General features: G+C 36.0%; 1 protein-coding gene across 2 annotated transcripts in view; it reads right to left on the bottom strand.

Moving 5' to 3' along the window:
* Positions 1 to 5,939: 5,939 nt before the first annotated feature.
* EIF2A (eukaryotic translation initiation factor 2A) overlaps positions 5,940 to 17,723 on the bottom strand; it is a 31,095-nt gene continuing 19,311 nt past the window's right edge. For both annotated transcript variants that reach the window (XM_047874910.1, XM_047874909.1), the window contains exons 7-14: positions 16,398 to 16,471; positions 16,117 to 16,261; positions 15,806 to 15,922; positions 13,111 to 13,682; positions 9,153 to 9,266; positions 7,804 to 7,932; positions 6,941 to 7,006; positions 5,940 to 6,338 (exon numbers count right to left, since the gene is read on the bottom strand). In XM_047874910.1, the coding sequence (XP_047730866.1) occupies positions 6,273 to 6,338; positions 6,941 to 7,006; positions 7,804 to 7,932; positions 9,153 to 9,266; positions 13,111 to 13,682; positions 15,806 to 15,922; positions 16,117 to 16,261; positions 16,398 to 16,471 (1,283 nt within the window). In that variant the 3' untranslated portion in view covers positions 5,940 to 6,272. The remainder of the gene's footprint in view (positions 6,339 to 6,940; positions 7,007 to 7,803; positions 7,933 to 9,152; positions 9,267 to 13,110; positions 13,683 to 15,805; positions 15,923 to 16,116; positions 16,262 to 16,397; positions 16,472 to 17,723) is intronic.

Genomic DNA, 17,723 nt, shown 5'->3' with positions numbered 1-17,723 from the left:
TGGGACCTCATCAAAATAAAAAGCTTCTGCATGGCGAAGGAAACAATCAGAAAAACTGAAAGGTGACCTAAAGAATGAGAGAAGATATTTGCAAATGACATATCAGATAAAAGGTTAGTATCCAAAATTTATAAAGAACTTATCAAACTCAACACCCCAAAAACAAATAACCTAATGAAGAAATGGGCAAAAGACATGAATAGACACTTCTCCAAATAAGACATCCAGATGGCCAACCGACACATGAAAAAGTGCTCAACATCACTCATCATCTGGGAAATACAAGTCAAAACCACAATGAGATACCACCTCACACCGGTCAGAATGGCTAACAGTAACAACTCAGGCAATGACAGGTGTTGGCAAGGATGCAGAGAAAGAGGACCTCTTTTGCATTGCTGGTGGGAATGCAAACTGGTGCAGCCACTCTGGAAAACAGTATGGAGGTGCCTCAAAAAATTAAAAATAGAACTACCCTAGGACCCAGCAATTGCACTACCAGGTATTCATCCAAGGGATACAGGTGTGCTGTTTCAAAGGGCCACATGCACCCCAATGTCTAGAGCAGCACTATCAACAATAGCCAAAGTATGGAAAGAGCTCAAATGACCACCAATCAATGAATGGATAAAGAAGATGTGGTATAGAGGCGCGTGGGTGGCTCAGTGGGTTAAGCATCTGGATTCGGCTCAGGTTGTGATCTCGCGGTTTGTGGGTTCGAGCCCCGTGTCAGGCTCTGTGCTGATGACTCGGAGCCTGAAGTCTGCTTCGAATTCTGTCATCTCCTCTCTCTGCTCCTCCCATGCTCATGCTCTGTCTCTCTGTCTCTCAATAATAAATAAACATTAAAAAAATTTTTTAAAAAAGATGTGGTATACATATACAATGGAGTATTATTTGGCAATCAGAAAGAATGAAATATTGCCATTTGCAACTACTTGGGGGAACTAGAGGGTATTATGCTAAGCAAAATTAGTCAGTCAAAAGACAAATATCATGACTTCACTTATATGAGGACTTTAAGAGACAAAACAGATGAACATAAGGGAAGGGAAGCAAAAATAATATAAAAAGAGGGAGGGGGACAAAACATAAGAGACTCTTAAATATGGAGAACAGAGGGTTACTGGGGGGGGGGGGGTTGTGGGAGGGGGGATAGGCCAAATGGGTAAGGGGCACTAAGGAATCTACTCCTGAAATCATTGTTGCACTGTATGCTAACTTGGATGTAAATTAAAAATAAATAAAAAACAAAACAAAAAACAAAAAAAGAAAAATAAACAAAAGTGTGCCTGGAAGGAATTTTGCCTCAGAGTGTAAAATGTAAGCAGCTCTGTTTTGCTAAGTCTTTTGGGACTCTAAGAATACAGCTCCCTTTTCTTTGAAAAGGCATTAAATTCCTATGAGATTTCTGAAGGTATTCCAAAGTCATATTTGATTTGATTTGCAACCATTTCAGGGTTACACAGTACTTATTTCCTCTTCCTAGTGTGCTCACTATCCCTCCATCCCTCAGCTCAAATAAGAAACTAAGAGGTTTCTTGGGTGTGACGGCTCTGACCCAATTCCAATGTCATTCCTTCACAACTCCATTTTCCTTCTTGCTCTGTGCATCTCCTGTGTATCTTTTTCTCTGTCAAACCAGTCTACAAGATTGCAACTTTTAAGTGAGTGAACATATTTTCCAGATTGTTGTTAAATTTCTAATTCTTTAATTTCCATACACAGTGCTCTGATTTGGGGGACCCTCTAGTGGCCACATCAGGAATTGTTTTAGCTAAAACGAATTTTCAAATGCACCTAAAAGATAAAGATATTAGACATAACATAAAAACTTTTAGAAGTGTGCTTTTCTGACTCCTAACTCAAGAGAGAAAAATAAAGCACCGAATTTGCCACTCTCCTTGAGAAATGCCAGGAAAGGGGTAAAGCAGTAACACCGGAAAGATGGCAATGCCTAGAAACTGTAAAAACTCTAGAAATACTATTTGGCTTACCTGTCATCTCCGCAACATACCAAGAAAAAGGTGAAGTAAAGACAGGAGCTGTCCGAGCCCCAGGGAGGCTCCAGGAACCAGGTAGAGCAATAGAAAGGGAAGGAATGCACGGTGAGACAGCAAATCGAGCAGCTAATTTGAGTAGGCAGTCATTTCTGTGTTAAGAAGCCTTCAGTGCAAATAGGTCCCCACAACTGCAGCAGGGCTGCCATGCCTGACACCTAACCTTACTGACTCTAATGTGGCTAGGTTGTCCCTGTACAGTGGTTGGTAATGTTGCTGGGGCCTGTGGCTGACCCCTCATGCGATGGAGCGGTTAGAAAGTCTCAGCAGGACTACGGTTGTCAATAGACGTGTCTTTAGGTACCTAGACAGCGAAGGGACCAAGATTAAAATGTTTACCTTACAATTTACTTTGGGAAAACTCAACATCTTACTTTTTTCACGCTTCACAGACTTTCTGATATGAAATTTCTTTTGGAATTTATACATATTTTTACTTGCCAAGGGTGTATAAATTCAGGAAGTATTTAGTTTTAAAAAGTAATATAACAGTTTATCTGAAGCAGATTGGTGGCCCATGAAGTCTTTTCATTAACCCTTTGAATAATAAAGGTTTAAATGGTTCGATCCTCATCAAAATCAATCTGGCCCATTGTCTTGTTTCTTAAAAAACAATTAGGTGTTAAGATGCCAATTTGCAATCATTCATGATATTCACTCAAGTAACTCGATCATACTTTCATCAAATAAAAAAAATAGTCTCAGAGAGATAGCAATGCCCAAGATGAACACAGATTGACTTAAAAAAAACCCAAAGAGGTGAGATTGGTGAAGAAAAAAACAATAAGGGGGCATTTAAGTTTTTAAATATGATGTGACCCAGCAAGGCCACTGCTGGGAATTTATATAGTGGAAACTATAAGCAGCAAAATAACTGTATGCTGCACTATGATTATTTTCATTTATTCTGTATTCTTGTAAAGTAGAAGTCAGCAAACTTTTTTAGAAAGGGCCAGAGGAGAAATGTTTTAGACTCTGCGAGCCATACAGTCTGTTCCACCTACTCAACTGCAGTTGTAGCATGAAAGCATATATGGCTGTATTCTGAAAAAACTTTAAGGATACAGAAATCTAAATTTCATGTAATTTTCACGTCACCAAATTATCTTGTGATTTTCCAATCATTTAAAAATGCACAAACTACGCTGTGCTGCACGGGATTTAGCCCACGGGCTGTAGTTGTGAAGCTATGGGCTGCAGCATCATTTTCATAAGGTTGCATAGCGTTCCATTTTCTTATTAAAATTTTTCACTATCCTAAACATCACACAGTTTTGCAGACATTTACTTCCCTCTCATGCTACCTCGGAAATCAGATATGCTACCAAAGAGTAAATGAATTCCACTCAACCTCCTTAACACTGAGTCCACATCTTAGAAATGAAAGGTGTATGGCACTCACAAACTGAACTGCAAGAACAGTTCTTATTTCTTATTCTGAAGTCTAGTCTCAGCTGATTATGATTTTTTAACTGTACAAAACTATAATCTCCTTTATATAAAAAAAGTAAGCACAGCAAATAAGGCTAACATTCCTTCTGACCGCCCTCCATCCTCATAGTCAATGTCCTCAGTTTACGCTAGACTTTTTCTATTAAGTTCACGTATTTTTAAATGTACATGGAAAATATAGTGTTAGTTTGACAATATTCAGTATTACTTTTTTGGTAACATACAGAGCATGTTTTGACGCAGATTATCTATTTCTTTTCTGAGAAAAGAATTCCTTTTTTTCAAGTGATGGTGTTGGGTTTTGCTCTTTTTCTCTTCCCTCACTGGGAAGCTTGCTTAACTCATGAAAAGATAAGGAGGGCCTTTGTGTCTACTGAAGTGCTTCCCCTCAAGATTATAATGCTCTCCAGAGATGTTTATGGCAAATGCCAAATGCATTTTTGAGACACTCTGAGCAAGGGAGACTTTTATGAGAATCAAGGATTTACAGATTTTCCTTTATAATGAATACCAATGTATTTAAAATCTCATTTTCAAGCAGACTTTTATAACCTTACCCTTATTTTCCCATCACCTTACTCTTACTCCCAGAGGATAATGTTTAAACTAAAAATCAAACAAAATGTGTAGTCAAAGAACCTATTAGTGATTTTTATATTGACATGTGCTCAGAAATGAAACATTTCCTTGGAAAAAGTTGAATGGATTAGATGACTACAGAAATAAAGACAATTCTAAAAAATGAGCCTAAGAATTTTGGTAAGAACAGTTAGCCTGGAACAATTTAAAAGCATCTGACTAAAACAAAAGTCAAAGATACTACCTCTGAGATAAACATTTTATTTATTTTTTTTTTAAATTTTTTTTTTCAACGTTTATTTATTTTTGGGACAGAGAGAGACAGAGCATGAACGGGGGAGGGGCAGAGAGAGAGGGAGACACAGAATCGGAAACAGGCTCCAGGCTCTGAGCCATCAGCCCAGAGCCTGACGCGGGGCTCGAACTCACGGACCGCGAGATCGTGACCTGGCTGAAGTCGGACGCTTAACCGACTGCGCCACCCAGGCGCCCCTGAGATAAACATTTTAAAGATAATTATTAATGGTTACCGTAAATTGTGTTATAAATGGGTAATTAATTTTTTTAATGTTTTTATTTATTTTTGAGACAGAGAGAGACAGAGCATGAGCAGGGGAGGGTCAGAGAGAGAGAGAGAGAGAGAGAGAGAGACACACACACACAGAATCCAAAGCAGGCTCCAGGCTCTGAGCTGTCAGCACAGAGCCTGACGCGGGGCTTGAACTCATGGACTGTGAGATCATGACCTGAACCGAAGTCAGACGCTTAACCTACTGAGCCACCCAGGCGCCCCAGTAAATGGGTAATTAATTTTTTAAAAATAGACTGCCAGGTCAAAAAAAATCACACTGTCTCAGGATGCATTAATTAATATTTTATTAGAAAAACGATTTTTAAGGTAATACACTGTAAAAGTAATCTATCTGCTTAAGTTTTTATTATCAGAAATGAATTAATGTTGAAAGCAATTATATGTATGTGCGTTCACACACTCACTCACTCACTCACATACACTCTCTCTCTCTCTCTCTCCAAATATTTAAAATAACACTTAAATTTTAATGAATTAGGTCTTTACCAAATCTTATTAGAAGTTCTGGGGTGTCAGTAAACTCAGTTATCTGTTTTTGTTTCTCAAGGTGTTTCTGGATTCTTTTACCTATCAGTTTAAATATTACCTCTTGGAAAACGGGTCATCAATGCAAATGAAAAGTAATTTCAAATGTTGGGGTGCCTGGCTGGCTCACTGGTAAGGTGTGAAACTCTTGATCTTTGGGGGTTGTGAATGCCAGCCCCATGTTGGGTGTAGAGATTACTTAAAGTAATCAAGCTTAAAAAAAGAAAAGTAATTTCAAATGTAAACCTGATTAAAAAAATTAATTGCAATAGACTCTGAAACCAAATATAAATTAGTTTTGATAGATGAGCGTCTGGCATTATCATTACATCTTCTTTTTTCATCATATGAATAAACAATCAAAACAATCAAGACTCGACTACAACAAAATAATCATAGTTCATGTTTGGAAAATATTTACCTCATCATTAAATCACTAGATTTATTATTTGAAATACCAAAATAAAATGTTTTACTATTTTCCATTTTTAAAGTCTGTATTTTAGAACTAACCAGAAAAACTATTCCAAATACTACAAATAATATAATCAATTTAATATATTTAGTAAAATCTGATATTTAAGGCTTTTCTTTCAAGTTTGGACAGTATAAGAATGCTTTAGGATAAGAAAAAAGTCATATTACATATTCAAAGGAAAAATTCCCAGACTTGTCTTGTAAATTAATAAAGGATCTGTTAACTTAGCAACTTATAACAAAGCCAACAATGATTAAATTTAAATTGTTTTTATTCACATATATGGTAAATACTATCCTCTACTAAAAAAAGCAATGACATCGTCTTTCAATCTGTCAGGCTTACTAAAGAAATTCATGTATTTCTTTTCTACATCATGTGTTGACATGGCATAGGATGCAGGATGTAAAAATCAATTTAATAGACATTATTAAATAATTTTATACATATGCAGAATCTTGGATAAATGGTTAAAATTATAGATGAACATTAAATGTGGGTACATGGGTATTTCATGTACACCAATGGGTTTATCAGAAAATGTGTTTGCACTGATTTCTGGTAACAATTGGCTTTCTGTGAATGTTTAAATACCCAATTCCAAATCTTCCAGCTCCTGGAGAAGGGCTTTCTCTTTCTGAATCTTCTCCAACTAGAAAAGTTTCAAACAACAAAGTTATTAAATAGGAAATGAAATAAAGTAATTATTGGATCTTTACCCAAAACAACAAAGCAGAAAAAATTTGTAAAAGGTGTTATTTCTGACATTTTAACAGACCCACTGGTAAATACAGATTTAAAAATACAGAGTAACAAGCTTTAATTTGTTGTGTGGTATAAATCAAGGGGGCAAAGCACAAATGCCACCTTACTGCAACTCTGAGGGTCCAATAAATTTTCATTCTATACTTCGGCATCCCTCAGAAGGCGAGAAAGGAATAAAAACAGGGCAGTGCAACCTGAGATATAGGAAGGAAGAGAATCTTGTGTTTATCTACTGTAATACATGGCCTTTATTTTCAGCAGCAATGGCCTTACTATGCCTCTTAGAAATCACGATTCTCTCATTTACCATGGTCTACATCCGGTCTTCCCCTGTGCTTCTCCGTTTAAGTATAAAAGGGTTTTACAAAATATATGGTTTTCAAAAGAAGTTTTTAAACTCATGTGCTCTTACTTGATTAAATGATTGTGTATAATAAAAAGGGAAGAGTGGTAGTGACTACACGTGCGAATGAAACACGTAAAAATGACCTGATTTTTTTCTAGCTGTTTTCCAGCTGCGGCTTGTTCTTTCAGTTGTTCGATTGCTTTCAGTTTCTGCAAACATCAAATATATTATGAGTCAAGAGGAAGGAAGAATAAGTAACTTCAGAATGCAAATTTTTTTAGTATCACCTCAATCACATACATGGGAAAACTGAGTAAGGAGAATCAATTATCTCACCTTTGGATCAAGGATAGTTTGGTAAAATGCTAAGGTAAACTCTTTTTTTAAACTTAGATGTAAAACTAAACATGTTAAGAACACGGCATTTGGCAAATTTTCAAGTTTTCAAGTAATGGTATTATATATGTACGTGTATGTATACACATACATGTATTCGTAGGTAAATATATCACTAACTTCACTGTTTTCTCTAGCACTCCACTGTACCTAGACAATGGCTGTGGCTTTAAAAGACCCTTCATAATGCAGCCTGGGCAGGCTCCAGAAACCCGATTTTATACCAGGGCCATCACCACAAACTGGCTGCAATTTGGCAAATTAATAAACTTCTTTTTGTCTCCGTTTCTTCACCTTTAAAACTGGGATAAACAGCTGTTCCCACTGATCTCGTAAATGTCTAATGAAATACTGAGTATAAAACAGTTCAGCATATTTCTGTACAAATGGACCTTTTTTTTTTTACTGTTCCAAAAATCAATAATAAAAAGACTTACAGCCTTTAGACATTTATGAATAGAACTAAAACCAGTGCCATTCCTAAATTATAGTATTTCATAGTGAGAAAGCAATAATCAGAGCTGCTTCTAACTTCTTAGATGCCTATCTTTATATATTTCTTATGTATGTCTTTTAATAAACACATCTGCTTTTTACTTAAGTCTCTTACTTTCTTTAGGTTCTTGATTTTTTTGTCTACTTCAGGGTCTCCAGAGGTTGACTGCGAGATAGTATTTCGTGGTGTGCTCTGTGGGGTAGGAGTAGGTGCCAAATCGGGACTCTTTTCATTCCTTGCTTCCTGCAGGAAATATTTTCAAAAAATCAATTTTTCTAAAATCAAAACATTAAAGTACGTCAACCAACAGAGCCTTGATATATAAAATGCTAAAGCCAAAATGTGATTTTATCTTTTATACTACATTTTATGTCATTGATCTGAATTGAAGGTCTCATGAAATATGCCACATTGTCCCATAACAGAAAGATACAATGCAGCTTAAAAAAAAAAATCACAGTATAAGGAAGACACCCAGAAGGTTTTTACTATGTAATTGTCATAGAGACTACTTTGCTAGATCTAAAATTTAAAGTAGCATAATAATTTGAGACCCATGTTGAGCACTGTTAGTGCAGAGCCTACCTGGAATTTTCTCTCTCCCTTTTTCTTGGCTCCTCCCTGCCCCCTGCCCCACTCCCATGCTCATGAGCATGCACACTCGGTCCCTCTTTCTCTCTCTCTCTCAAAATAAATACACTTAAATAAAAAGTTATATTTAAAAAAAAAAGATATTTCTGGAGATGAAGTATATTAACTACAGAAGAGCACACTGATTTTTTTTGAAGCTCAGATTTTAGCAGACTATGGCTGCATAATGCAATTCTATACCTTAAAATAGTAATTGCCTGTCAAAACACATAAGCAACCTAGAGCTGACAAAACTATGATCGCCATGACTTCACGAACAGATACTCCTAGCTTAGCTGATCTCACCATCACTATAAGACACAATCATAATCTGTCAATTATTACACTGCTGTGTTTTTTCAACTATAAAATCATATAACAATCTACCGTTTTGGGTACTTCTGGTGTTGAGATTCCCAGCTGAATAATTTCCTATAGTAATGTAATACTGAGAGACAAAGTGGCTTTAGAATCGTGTCATTTCTGATCTCTCTTAACAAACGTATGCTTTCAGGGAGCAAACTGCACCACTTCACACAGGCTCCACCAAAAGGGTCTACAACGAGTAACATTACTACACAATCCTATCAGGGTTTCAGGTTTTAAGATCAGGTCGTTTCCTCGCTTCCTCATTTTATTTTATGGAACTATTCAGAAATTCACAGGCAAACACAAAAAGAAAGACATTCTGGCTATTTATATCTAACTCCAACTACATTTTATAACGAATAGTCAAGTCTTGAGGACTAGAATCTTTAAACTTTGAGGCTTAAACTAAGCTAATTTAACTGGTTTTGTTTGTTTTGTTTTGAAAAGATTAGTGCCCCAAATACCTGTTTTGCAGCTTTCTTAGCCTCATGCTTCCTTTGATTTTTCAGGGCTGTTTTTGATAATGGCTTATCATTTCCTGCTTGTGGTTTCATATTCTGAGGTGGTTCCTCCTCATGCTGTGGAAAATGTAAAATAAATGACTGTGAAATGCAGTCCATGTTTTTAAAAACAGGTATCACAAATCATATAATTTTGCTAGTGTGGAATAAACTTATTAAATTTGTTTTATAATCACTGGCAAGGAATATTTCAAAATTCTTATTAGTAACAGGCACACTCCAACTGTCAGGATGGATTTAATAAGGATCTTCCTATTAACTGATATATGGTGTCTTTCATTTATACAAGATCTGGCAAAATTCACTTCAGTTTGGCTTCAACAATGGAACTTTTCTTAGTACCACTATGACACATGATTCTTCTGAAAGTAGATACTAACGGTAGCTCCTTCCGGAGTCTTTTTGGATCGGACTGCTGCCAACAGAAACCTAGTTGCCTCATTTGTTTTCTCTGCACAAAGAATTACTTGCTAGATCTTTATATGCAAAATCAGAGATTAGAAGATTAAAAATAAAAGCAAATTGAAAAACTAAAACAGACTAGAAGAAAACAAAACAAGAGGGGTGACTAACCGCATACTTATAAATCCAGTATTAACATAATGAAGAGGCATACAAAAAACTCAATGACCTGTCACACTATACAATAAAAACACATCATCATTTCCATCATGAGATATTTATATAACCATCCATCAACTATATTCTACAACAGAAAGAGGGTGAATTAAGGAGTGGATCAAGGAGGTTCTAATATAAAACACAGTGACTATGGTTGATAATTGAAATTTGTGGAAACTCAAATGTTCTCACCACACACACACACACCCCACAGTGAGGTGAGAGATTCATTAATTAACTAGATGGGAGAAATCCTTTCACAGTGAATACATCTAACAAATCACCATGACAGACACTTTAAATATCTTACTATTTCACATGTCAGTTAATTTCAATAAAAGAATACACACATACAGGTTTACGTTATCTCCGGAGCTGCTTCAGGCAACATACAGGATACATGACAGTACTACAACTTCTTATCAGGTTCATCTACTCAGTGATTTCCCTCTAAACTGCCGTTATCTTAGTGGTAACTGTCTCTTGGACTCTTATTCTCAGCACATCAAAAGAACCAGATCTCCATGAAGGTTCTTAAGGACTAGCTCTCAGGTCCATGTTGTACTTAAAAGTGCTATAAGGAAATGGGCAGGGTCAAACATTTAAGACGACGGAGGAATCGGGGCGCCTGGGTGGCGCAGTCGGTTAAGCGTCCGACTTCAGCCAGGTCACGATCTCGCGGTCCGTGAGTTCGAGCCCCGCGTCGGGCTCTGGGCTGATGGCTCAGAGCCTGGAACCTGTTTCCGATTCTGTGTCTCCCTCTCTCTCTGCCCCTCCCCCGTTCATGCTCTGTCTCTCTCTGTCCCAAAAATAAATAAACGTCGAAAAAAAAATTTAAAAAAAAAAAAAAAAAAAAAAAAAAGATGACGGAGGAATAAATAAGAAATCATACCGTGACTTCATCTTAACTGCATGAACTGTAACTGGACATCAAAGTTGTGTGTGCATACATGTTCTACCTGAAGCAACTGAATATATGAGAACCCACAATTGTAGAACAAAATTTGATGGCACGTCTCTTTCACTTTCTTATCTACACAGCATACGATGTTAGTTGAGACATGGCTTTATTTGTCGAACATTTGTTTTACACATCAAAATTCTCTCAATAGTGGGCTCTCCTATAGTACTTTGCTTTGGATAAAAAAGTTTCTATTCATGAGAACTGCAGGGAAATGACAAAGCAATTACAAATGATGTAAGAAAGGATAAGTTACAAGGCTTTCCACAAGGCTCTTATCCACATAGGATAAGTTACAAGGCTCTTCTACGTTATGAACATAACGTAGCCATCGACAGGCTTTCGTTTTAGACAAAAAGAAAAAAATATCCACACAGCTACTACAGATCATGAGCTTTTCTGGCTTTAGTACTGTGCCTATCGTATACAATTTCATCCGTATTAATATATTTTTTTCATCTATGTCAATTATAATGGGACTGTTTTAATGAACACATTACAACACTGAAGGGTGATTTTGGAAGCCAAGAAATACTTAAGTATAATTTATAGGTGAGTTTTTATTTATAAAAAAGTTTTTTCTTCAGAGAGAGAATCTCATCATTTTTTTCCCCTTGTGATACATAACCATCCTCCTTTGTGAAGTTATTTACTAGAATGTCTTTGTTTCTACTAATTTCTTAGCAATATTTTTTTTTTTTTGGCCATTTAGCTCATTTCTAGAATTTGATACAAACAAAAAATTCTCATTAGCCTGTGGTTCCTCCATTTAAAATCATTTGATAAAATCACATAATCATCATGTTATGTACAAAAGCAAAAATTTAGTGGAAATCTTAAATGGTAAAACAATTTTGGTTTTAAATGTTCTTCCTAAGTTTTATCACTATTTTCAAAGTATATCTTTCTCTTCCTCCCCCTATCAAAACAAATGAGTTTTATGGATCAGAGAATAAAAATATACAGTGATTCGGAATTTATCCCTCTTGTGCTTACAGATATTTAGAAAGCCAGATATGTTGAGGTCACTTCTGTTTTTATCTTAGGTAAGGAAAATTTCAATACAGAGGGAAGACAATCCAAAGTCTACTATATCCTTTCTGTTTTAATCTATATACAAATATCATAAATGGGCTTAATTTGTTCATAAGTTTTTATGTTTTTAGTAAATGATACAACAGAAATGTTTAAACAAAACATTTCAATGAAGTCATTACAGACCACTGCTAGATTTTGTGGAGGAGGAAGGGTTCCTCTGTTTTTGTTTTTGAGAGGGTTAGGAGTGGTACAAGGGAGGCATAGGAATATTTATCCTTTGAACAAGTGTTGACTTCCCTGAGTGGCTAATAATTAAGTGACTGAATATCCTCATTTACTTGAACCAGTTTACACCTACTGTATGGCCACCTTTATAACACCAATAATATTGTTGTTCATTCTTATAGAACAACTTTATTTCTTAACATCATCACAGAGACTCAGATCACTAATAAATGTTTCCCCTGAGCTCTGAAATGCTCACATTCTAAAGATCAGAATGTGACCAATGCTCTCGTCATAACTTTACAATATAGATGGGAAATGACAGCCTAAGGAAAATAAACATGTTTTGTTTGACCAACAGTGTTTTAAAAATCGAGCAATTTTACATAAGCATCCAGACTGGTTTTGTCTTGAAAAATCATTTTGGCAGACTGGGCCTAAATCTCCTACGGAAACAATCAGCTACTGCTGTGCGTTTGCTATGGCCTTTAAAGAGGGCATGATCTCTTCCTTCTCCCATTCTCTCCCAGTCACCAAAGCCTTACATTACCAGCCTAGCCTGACAGGCATGTGAATTTGAGCCCATGATGTCTACAAAGGCAGCATGTCATACTCCATTATCTTTCTCACAAATGTAAAATGTGAACTGTTTTTTTTTTTTTTTTTTTTTTTTAATTTTTTTTTTCAACGTTTATTTATTTTTGGGACAGAGAGAGACAGAGCATGAACCGGGGAGGGGCAGAGAGAGAGGGAGACACAGAATCGGAAACAGGCTCCAGGCTCTGAGCCATCAGCCCAGAGCCCGACGCGGGGCTCGAACTCACGCACCGCGAGATCGTGACCTGGCTGAAGTCGAAATGTGAACTGTTTTAAATGGACTACTCTGTTAACAATGTCAGCTGTTCCCCATCTTCAGTGGTAGGTCCTCCATGATTTCTAGAGTTTATATTCTAATCAGGTGCTAAGTAACACAAGAACATACATGAGAAAAAGGTCTTGAGAATTCCACACACTAAAAAACCTTTTCCTACCAAAGTAGTAAAAAACTTTACTTACTAGTTTGGAATTGGTGATTGGTTTATTTCTTAAAGCTGGAGGTCTATAAGCTGTTGCAACTTTAGGTTCTTCACCGGGTACGTCACTTGGAACTGCTTGGTAAGTTATCGTTTTTGCTGGAAATATTCCATCTAAAAATGGCTGCCAAGAAACCTGCCATAATTCTGCATTTGATGGCACATCATGCTTGTGCAAGACAGAGCCAGTATAATGCCAAATCTTGTACCCATTATTGACACGTAACCTGGGAGCACATGTGGCTGTTAAAATATGCTCACCATCAGGGCACCAAGCAAAATATGTAGAATCAGAGGCCACTGGTTTAGAAATAAGTTTGTAGTTTTTAACATCCCACACTTCCATTTGTCCCCTCAGATTTCCAAACCCAGCTAGTACTAATATATGTCCATGCGGGCTATAGTAGGCTGCATTACGAGGACCAGTTCCGAAGTCAAAAACAGGATCACATTTCAAGTTGAAAATTGTCGCTTTGGCAGGCATAAAACCATAAACAGCACAAAACTCAGTAGAACTAGAATTCCAAACGACATCATAAATGGGGCCATTTTTTGCTAGAAAAAGAATATAAAACCGAAATTAGCAATAAAGAATAACATGAGTACAATATTTATTAGTGAATTACAATTGTATAATACTCATAAACATGTCAAACAGTAAAAAAAAATCCAACAATTTCAAGATACGTTACAATTAAAATATTTTTATATGATATACTATGGATATTGATGTATAACCATAAATTTATTTAAGAACCTCTAGGGAATCTAAATTTCGTTTAAACATTTTGGCAAAGACACACGTTATTATTATTATTACCAAACTAGTTTTCACTGGGAGAGGTAATGTGGGCACACAGGAATAAAAATACACATTATATAAAATGATACACCACACAATAAGTTCCCCCACACAAAGGCAACCCTCTATTCCCTGTATATACTTTCAGAATAGTTTTGTTGAAATTAAGCATCTCTCTTAACCACACACACACACATACACACACACACACACACACACACACACACACACACACACAGTTCTTTGTTGTTACAGTTAGTATTCTATCTTGGAGATGTTTCCATATAAGCACACTAAGATCTGCCTCACTCTTTTCCAATGGTACTGTATTCCTATATATTCTCAACTGTGAGTGTACACAAACACATCTATAGGAGTGAAACTGGCTGCTCAAAGGTACGTACATTTAGTTGATAATGTGCTACCAGACTGCCCTTCAGAGAAGCTGTACCATTTTATATTATCAACAGGTTTTTTTTGAAGTTTATTTACTTATTTTTTTAGTAATCTCTACACCCAATGTGGGGCTCGAACTCACAACCCCAAGAACAAGAGTCACATGCTCCTCTGCCTGAGTTAGCCAGGAGCCTCAACAGTGTGTAAGAGTACAGATTTTCTCCTCATTCTCACTCACACTGTGTAGTTTCATACTTTTATCTTTGTCAAGCTGCTGAGACAAAAATTGTCTTGCCTTCCTTTCTGTTCTTTTATTATAAACTGAGCACATTTTAATATACTTACACAATCTTATTTCTGGTTTTGTGGACTATTTTTTACTGTCCCATGCCTATTTTTCTCCCCAATTATTGGCCTTTTATTGATTTGTTATAGCAACAAAATTCACCTTTCTCATACTCATCCCTTTTCCATCTAAATAAATTTTCCCCAATCTTTTGTTTGGCTTATTTTATGGAATTTTCTTCCTCCGATGTAAAACTCTGTATTTTATATATTCAAATTAATCACTTTTCCTTTATTAGTTCTGCCTTGTTAGAAAATCTTTTTTCACTTTTTTAAGATTGGAAAAAAATCAACTTTAGAACCAGTTTACCTAGTTTATAAAAACCTACCGGCATTTTAATTTTTAGGTTAATTTGGAGAAATGACATCTTTATAAAATTCTCCTTATAAAGGTCACATTTTGTCCCTTAGAAGTTTTAAAGTTTTCTTCCTATTAGTCCTATAGATTTCTTGCCTTTTGTTGTTATGCATTTCCTTCTATTATGTTTTTTAAGTGGCTATTTATACTGTGACTTCATCTATACATACAGAGATGATTCTGTTTTTCCTCCTTCAAAAGTGTACATTTATTCTTTTGATATGTTACACTGACAAGGTCTTTCAGGATGTTAAATTATAGCGGAAAGAGGACACCCTTGTTTCCTTTCTGACTTCAGAGGGAATAGATAGTTTTTTGTAAGGAAGTTTATCCTACTCCTACATGTTCAATTCAAAATGAAAATCCAGGGAGTTGCCAGAGTTTTAAAACTGTCTTATTCTACAGTTAATTTAGCTCATCAAAACAAAAGATAAAATGGTGACATTCCTCACACTCAGTTCTGAAGGAGTGCTACACTCACAAGACCAACTCCCTGTCATTATAAGTTAAATAAGTCCCCAAAGAGCTACTGCAATGAAATTAACCTCACTCAGCAAGTTCCCCACTAAAGTGTTGGCATAACTAAATTAATTGGATTCTGTCAAAATAATGTATGTCTGGGGATGACTTTAAGTTTATTAATCAAGAGGAATTTTGCCTGAAAGGTTATTAAAATATGTGAGTTTTATCACTTGAACAAGAATTTAGATTGAATCATCTTTATGGCCCAGTATTTTTTCCATTGTTTTAGCATAAGAAGACTATGGGAATACTCACGTAGCTGCACGACAGCGCTTTCTCCGTTCACTGCAATGTAGTGCAGCGTTTGTTCCCCGTAGTAGGACGCCCCTGTCTTGTCAACGTCTGTACTAGCTATTACTAACACAGCAGTAGCTAGAACGGAAAAAACTTTCATTAGATTTAAAACACAATTTAACCTGATGCTGATAAGAAAAAAATTTTTAAATGTAACACAGCACATGTAAATTTTCATTAAATAAGCATTGATATTCTTTTTTTCTATATACATATAGGAATATAAGCCTCAATGAATACTTGATAAATGAGATAAAATGTATTTATCATACCTTTTTTATTCCATAGCATTGTAACTTTATCAGCTTTAAAGAAACTTTTATTAGCTAAGGCTGCATGAGGTCCATCAAAATTGGGGTACTGATATAATCTAACAAATGAAGGTGCACCCTTACTTCCTGGAACATAGACAGCCACCTGAAATACACATATATCATCGTCACTTAATTTTCTGAGGCATATAAACTAAGATGGACATGTTTTTATAGTCACTAAGCACTAGGAAAAGGTTTAATTTCCTAAAATTCCATATGAACAAAGACATAGACATTACCTTGTATGGTTGGGGTCCAGGTGATAACACAAAATCATTAATTTTTTGCAAATGCAATTTGTTTGCAATTGTGTCTAAAAAAAACCAAAAAGCAAATGGTGTTGGAAGAATGAAACTAATAGGAACATGATAAATTCTGCATGTATTATAAACGATTAATGTAATGATATAGTAATACTGCTCATTGTAGTCTCATGAGTAGACTCATGTGGAGTGGGAACAACACAGACCTACATTTTAATTTCTACCCAGTCATTTAGTGGCTGGGTGACCTTGGGCAAGTAATGAGATTATACATCTAATCCCACTGATTGATTATAAGAACACAGTGCTCTTTCTTATATAAATGGTGCCACTAGGTAATCAAATAGTAGATGGGGGAATTTCTCTTTATAGAAGTAGTATAGCTTATAAATGAGAGGGTAGGGAGGAGGAAAATCACCAATGTGCAACCAGTCATGAAATAACAGATCAGCTAATCCTACAAAATTACAGACAAGAAGACACTATGTGCTTCTTGATAAAAGAACTGAACACTGCTTGTGAGTCAGACTTGTCCTCATCTCCCCAAAAAAGAGAATCTGAAGCTGACCAGTTCTAGATGCAAATAGCTATTTAGGGGACAGATGAACATGTTAAACTATAGGACAAGATACAATAGCAAAATTCAACTATGAGAAAATATATGACAAGTAACCTTGTTTCTTAAATAAAAAATCTCAAGGTGGGGGTAAAAGAGATGGACAGGGAGCCTATAGCTTAAAAGAAACTTAAAAGAGGGGTGCCTGGGTGGCTCTGTTGGCTAAGCATCCGACTCTTGATTTCAGCTCAGATCATGAGCTCACAGTTCATGAGTTCGAGCCCTGCATCAGGCTCGGCACTGACAGTGCAGCGCCTGCTTGGAATTATCTCTTTCTCTCTCTCAAAAATAAGTAAATAAACTTAAAAAAGAAAAAGAAAAAGAAAAAGAAAGAAACCTAAGATTCTCTCTCTCCCTCTCCTCTACCTCTCCCCTGCTCACACACACTCTCTCCCTCTAAATAAATAAATAAATAAATAAGCTTTAAACAAAACAATAACAAAAAATTAAAACATTTGCAATTATCAGAAATTTGAACACTGACCAGATACTTTATATCTGTGATAATGGTATTGTGGCTATTAAACAATTAAAAAGCCCTAGTCTTCAGAGATACATACTGAGATGTACAGGTAAAATTATATGATGCCTAGGATTTGCTTTAGCACAGTAAGAGAGATGTTAGGTGGAGAGATGTGTGGATGAGGTAGGATTGGCAATGGGCTGAAAGTTACTGGGACTAGGTG

The sequence above is a fragment of the Prionailurus viverrinus genome, chromosome C2, assembly GCF_022837055.1.
Source record: "Prionailurus viverrinus isolate Anna chromosome C2, UM_Priviv_1.0, whole genome shotgun sequence".
In the NCBI taxonomy this organism is placed as follows: Eukaryota; Metazoa; Chordata; class Mammalia; order Carnivora; family Felidae; genus Prionailurus; species Prionailurus viverrinus.
Note: the sequence above shows the minus strand (reverse complement) of the source record. Positions and strands in the feature narration are given on the sequence as shown.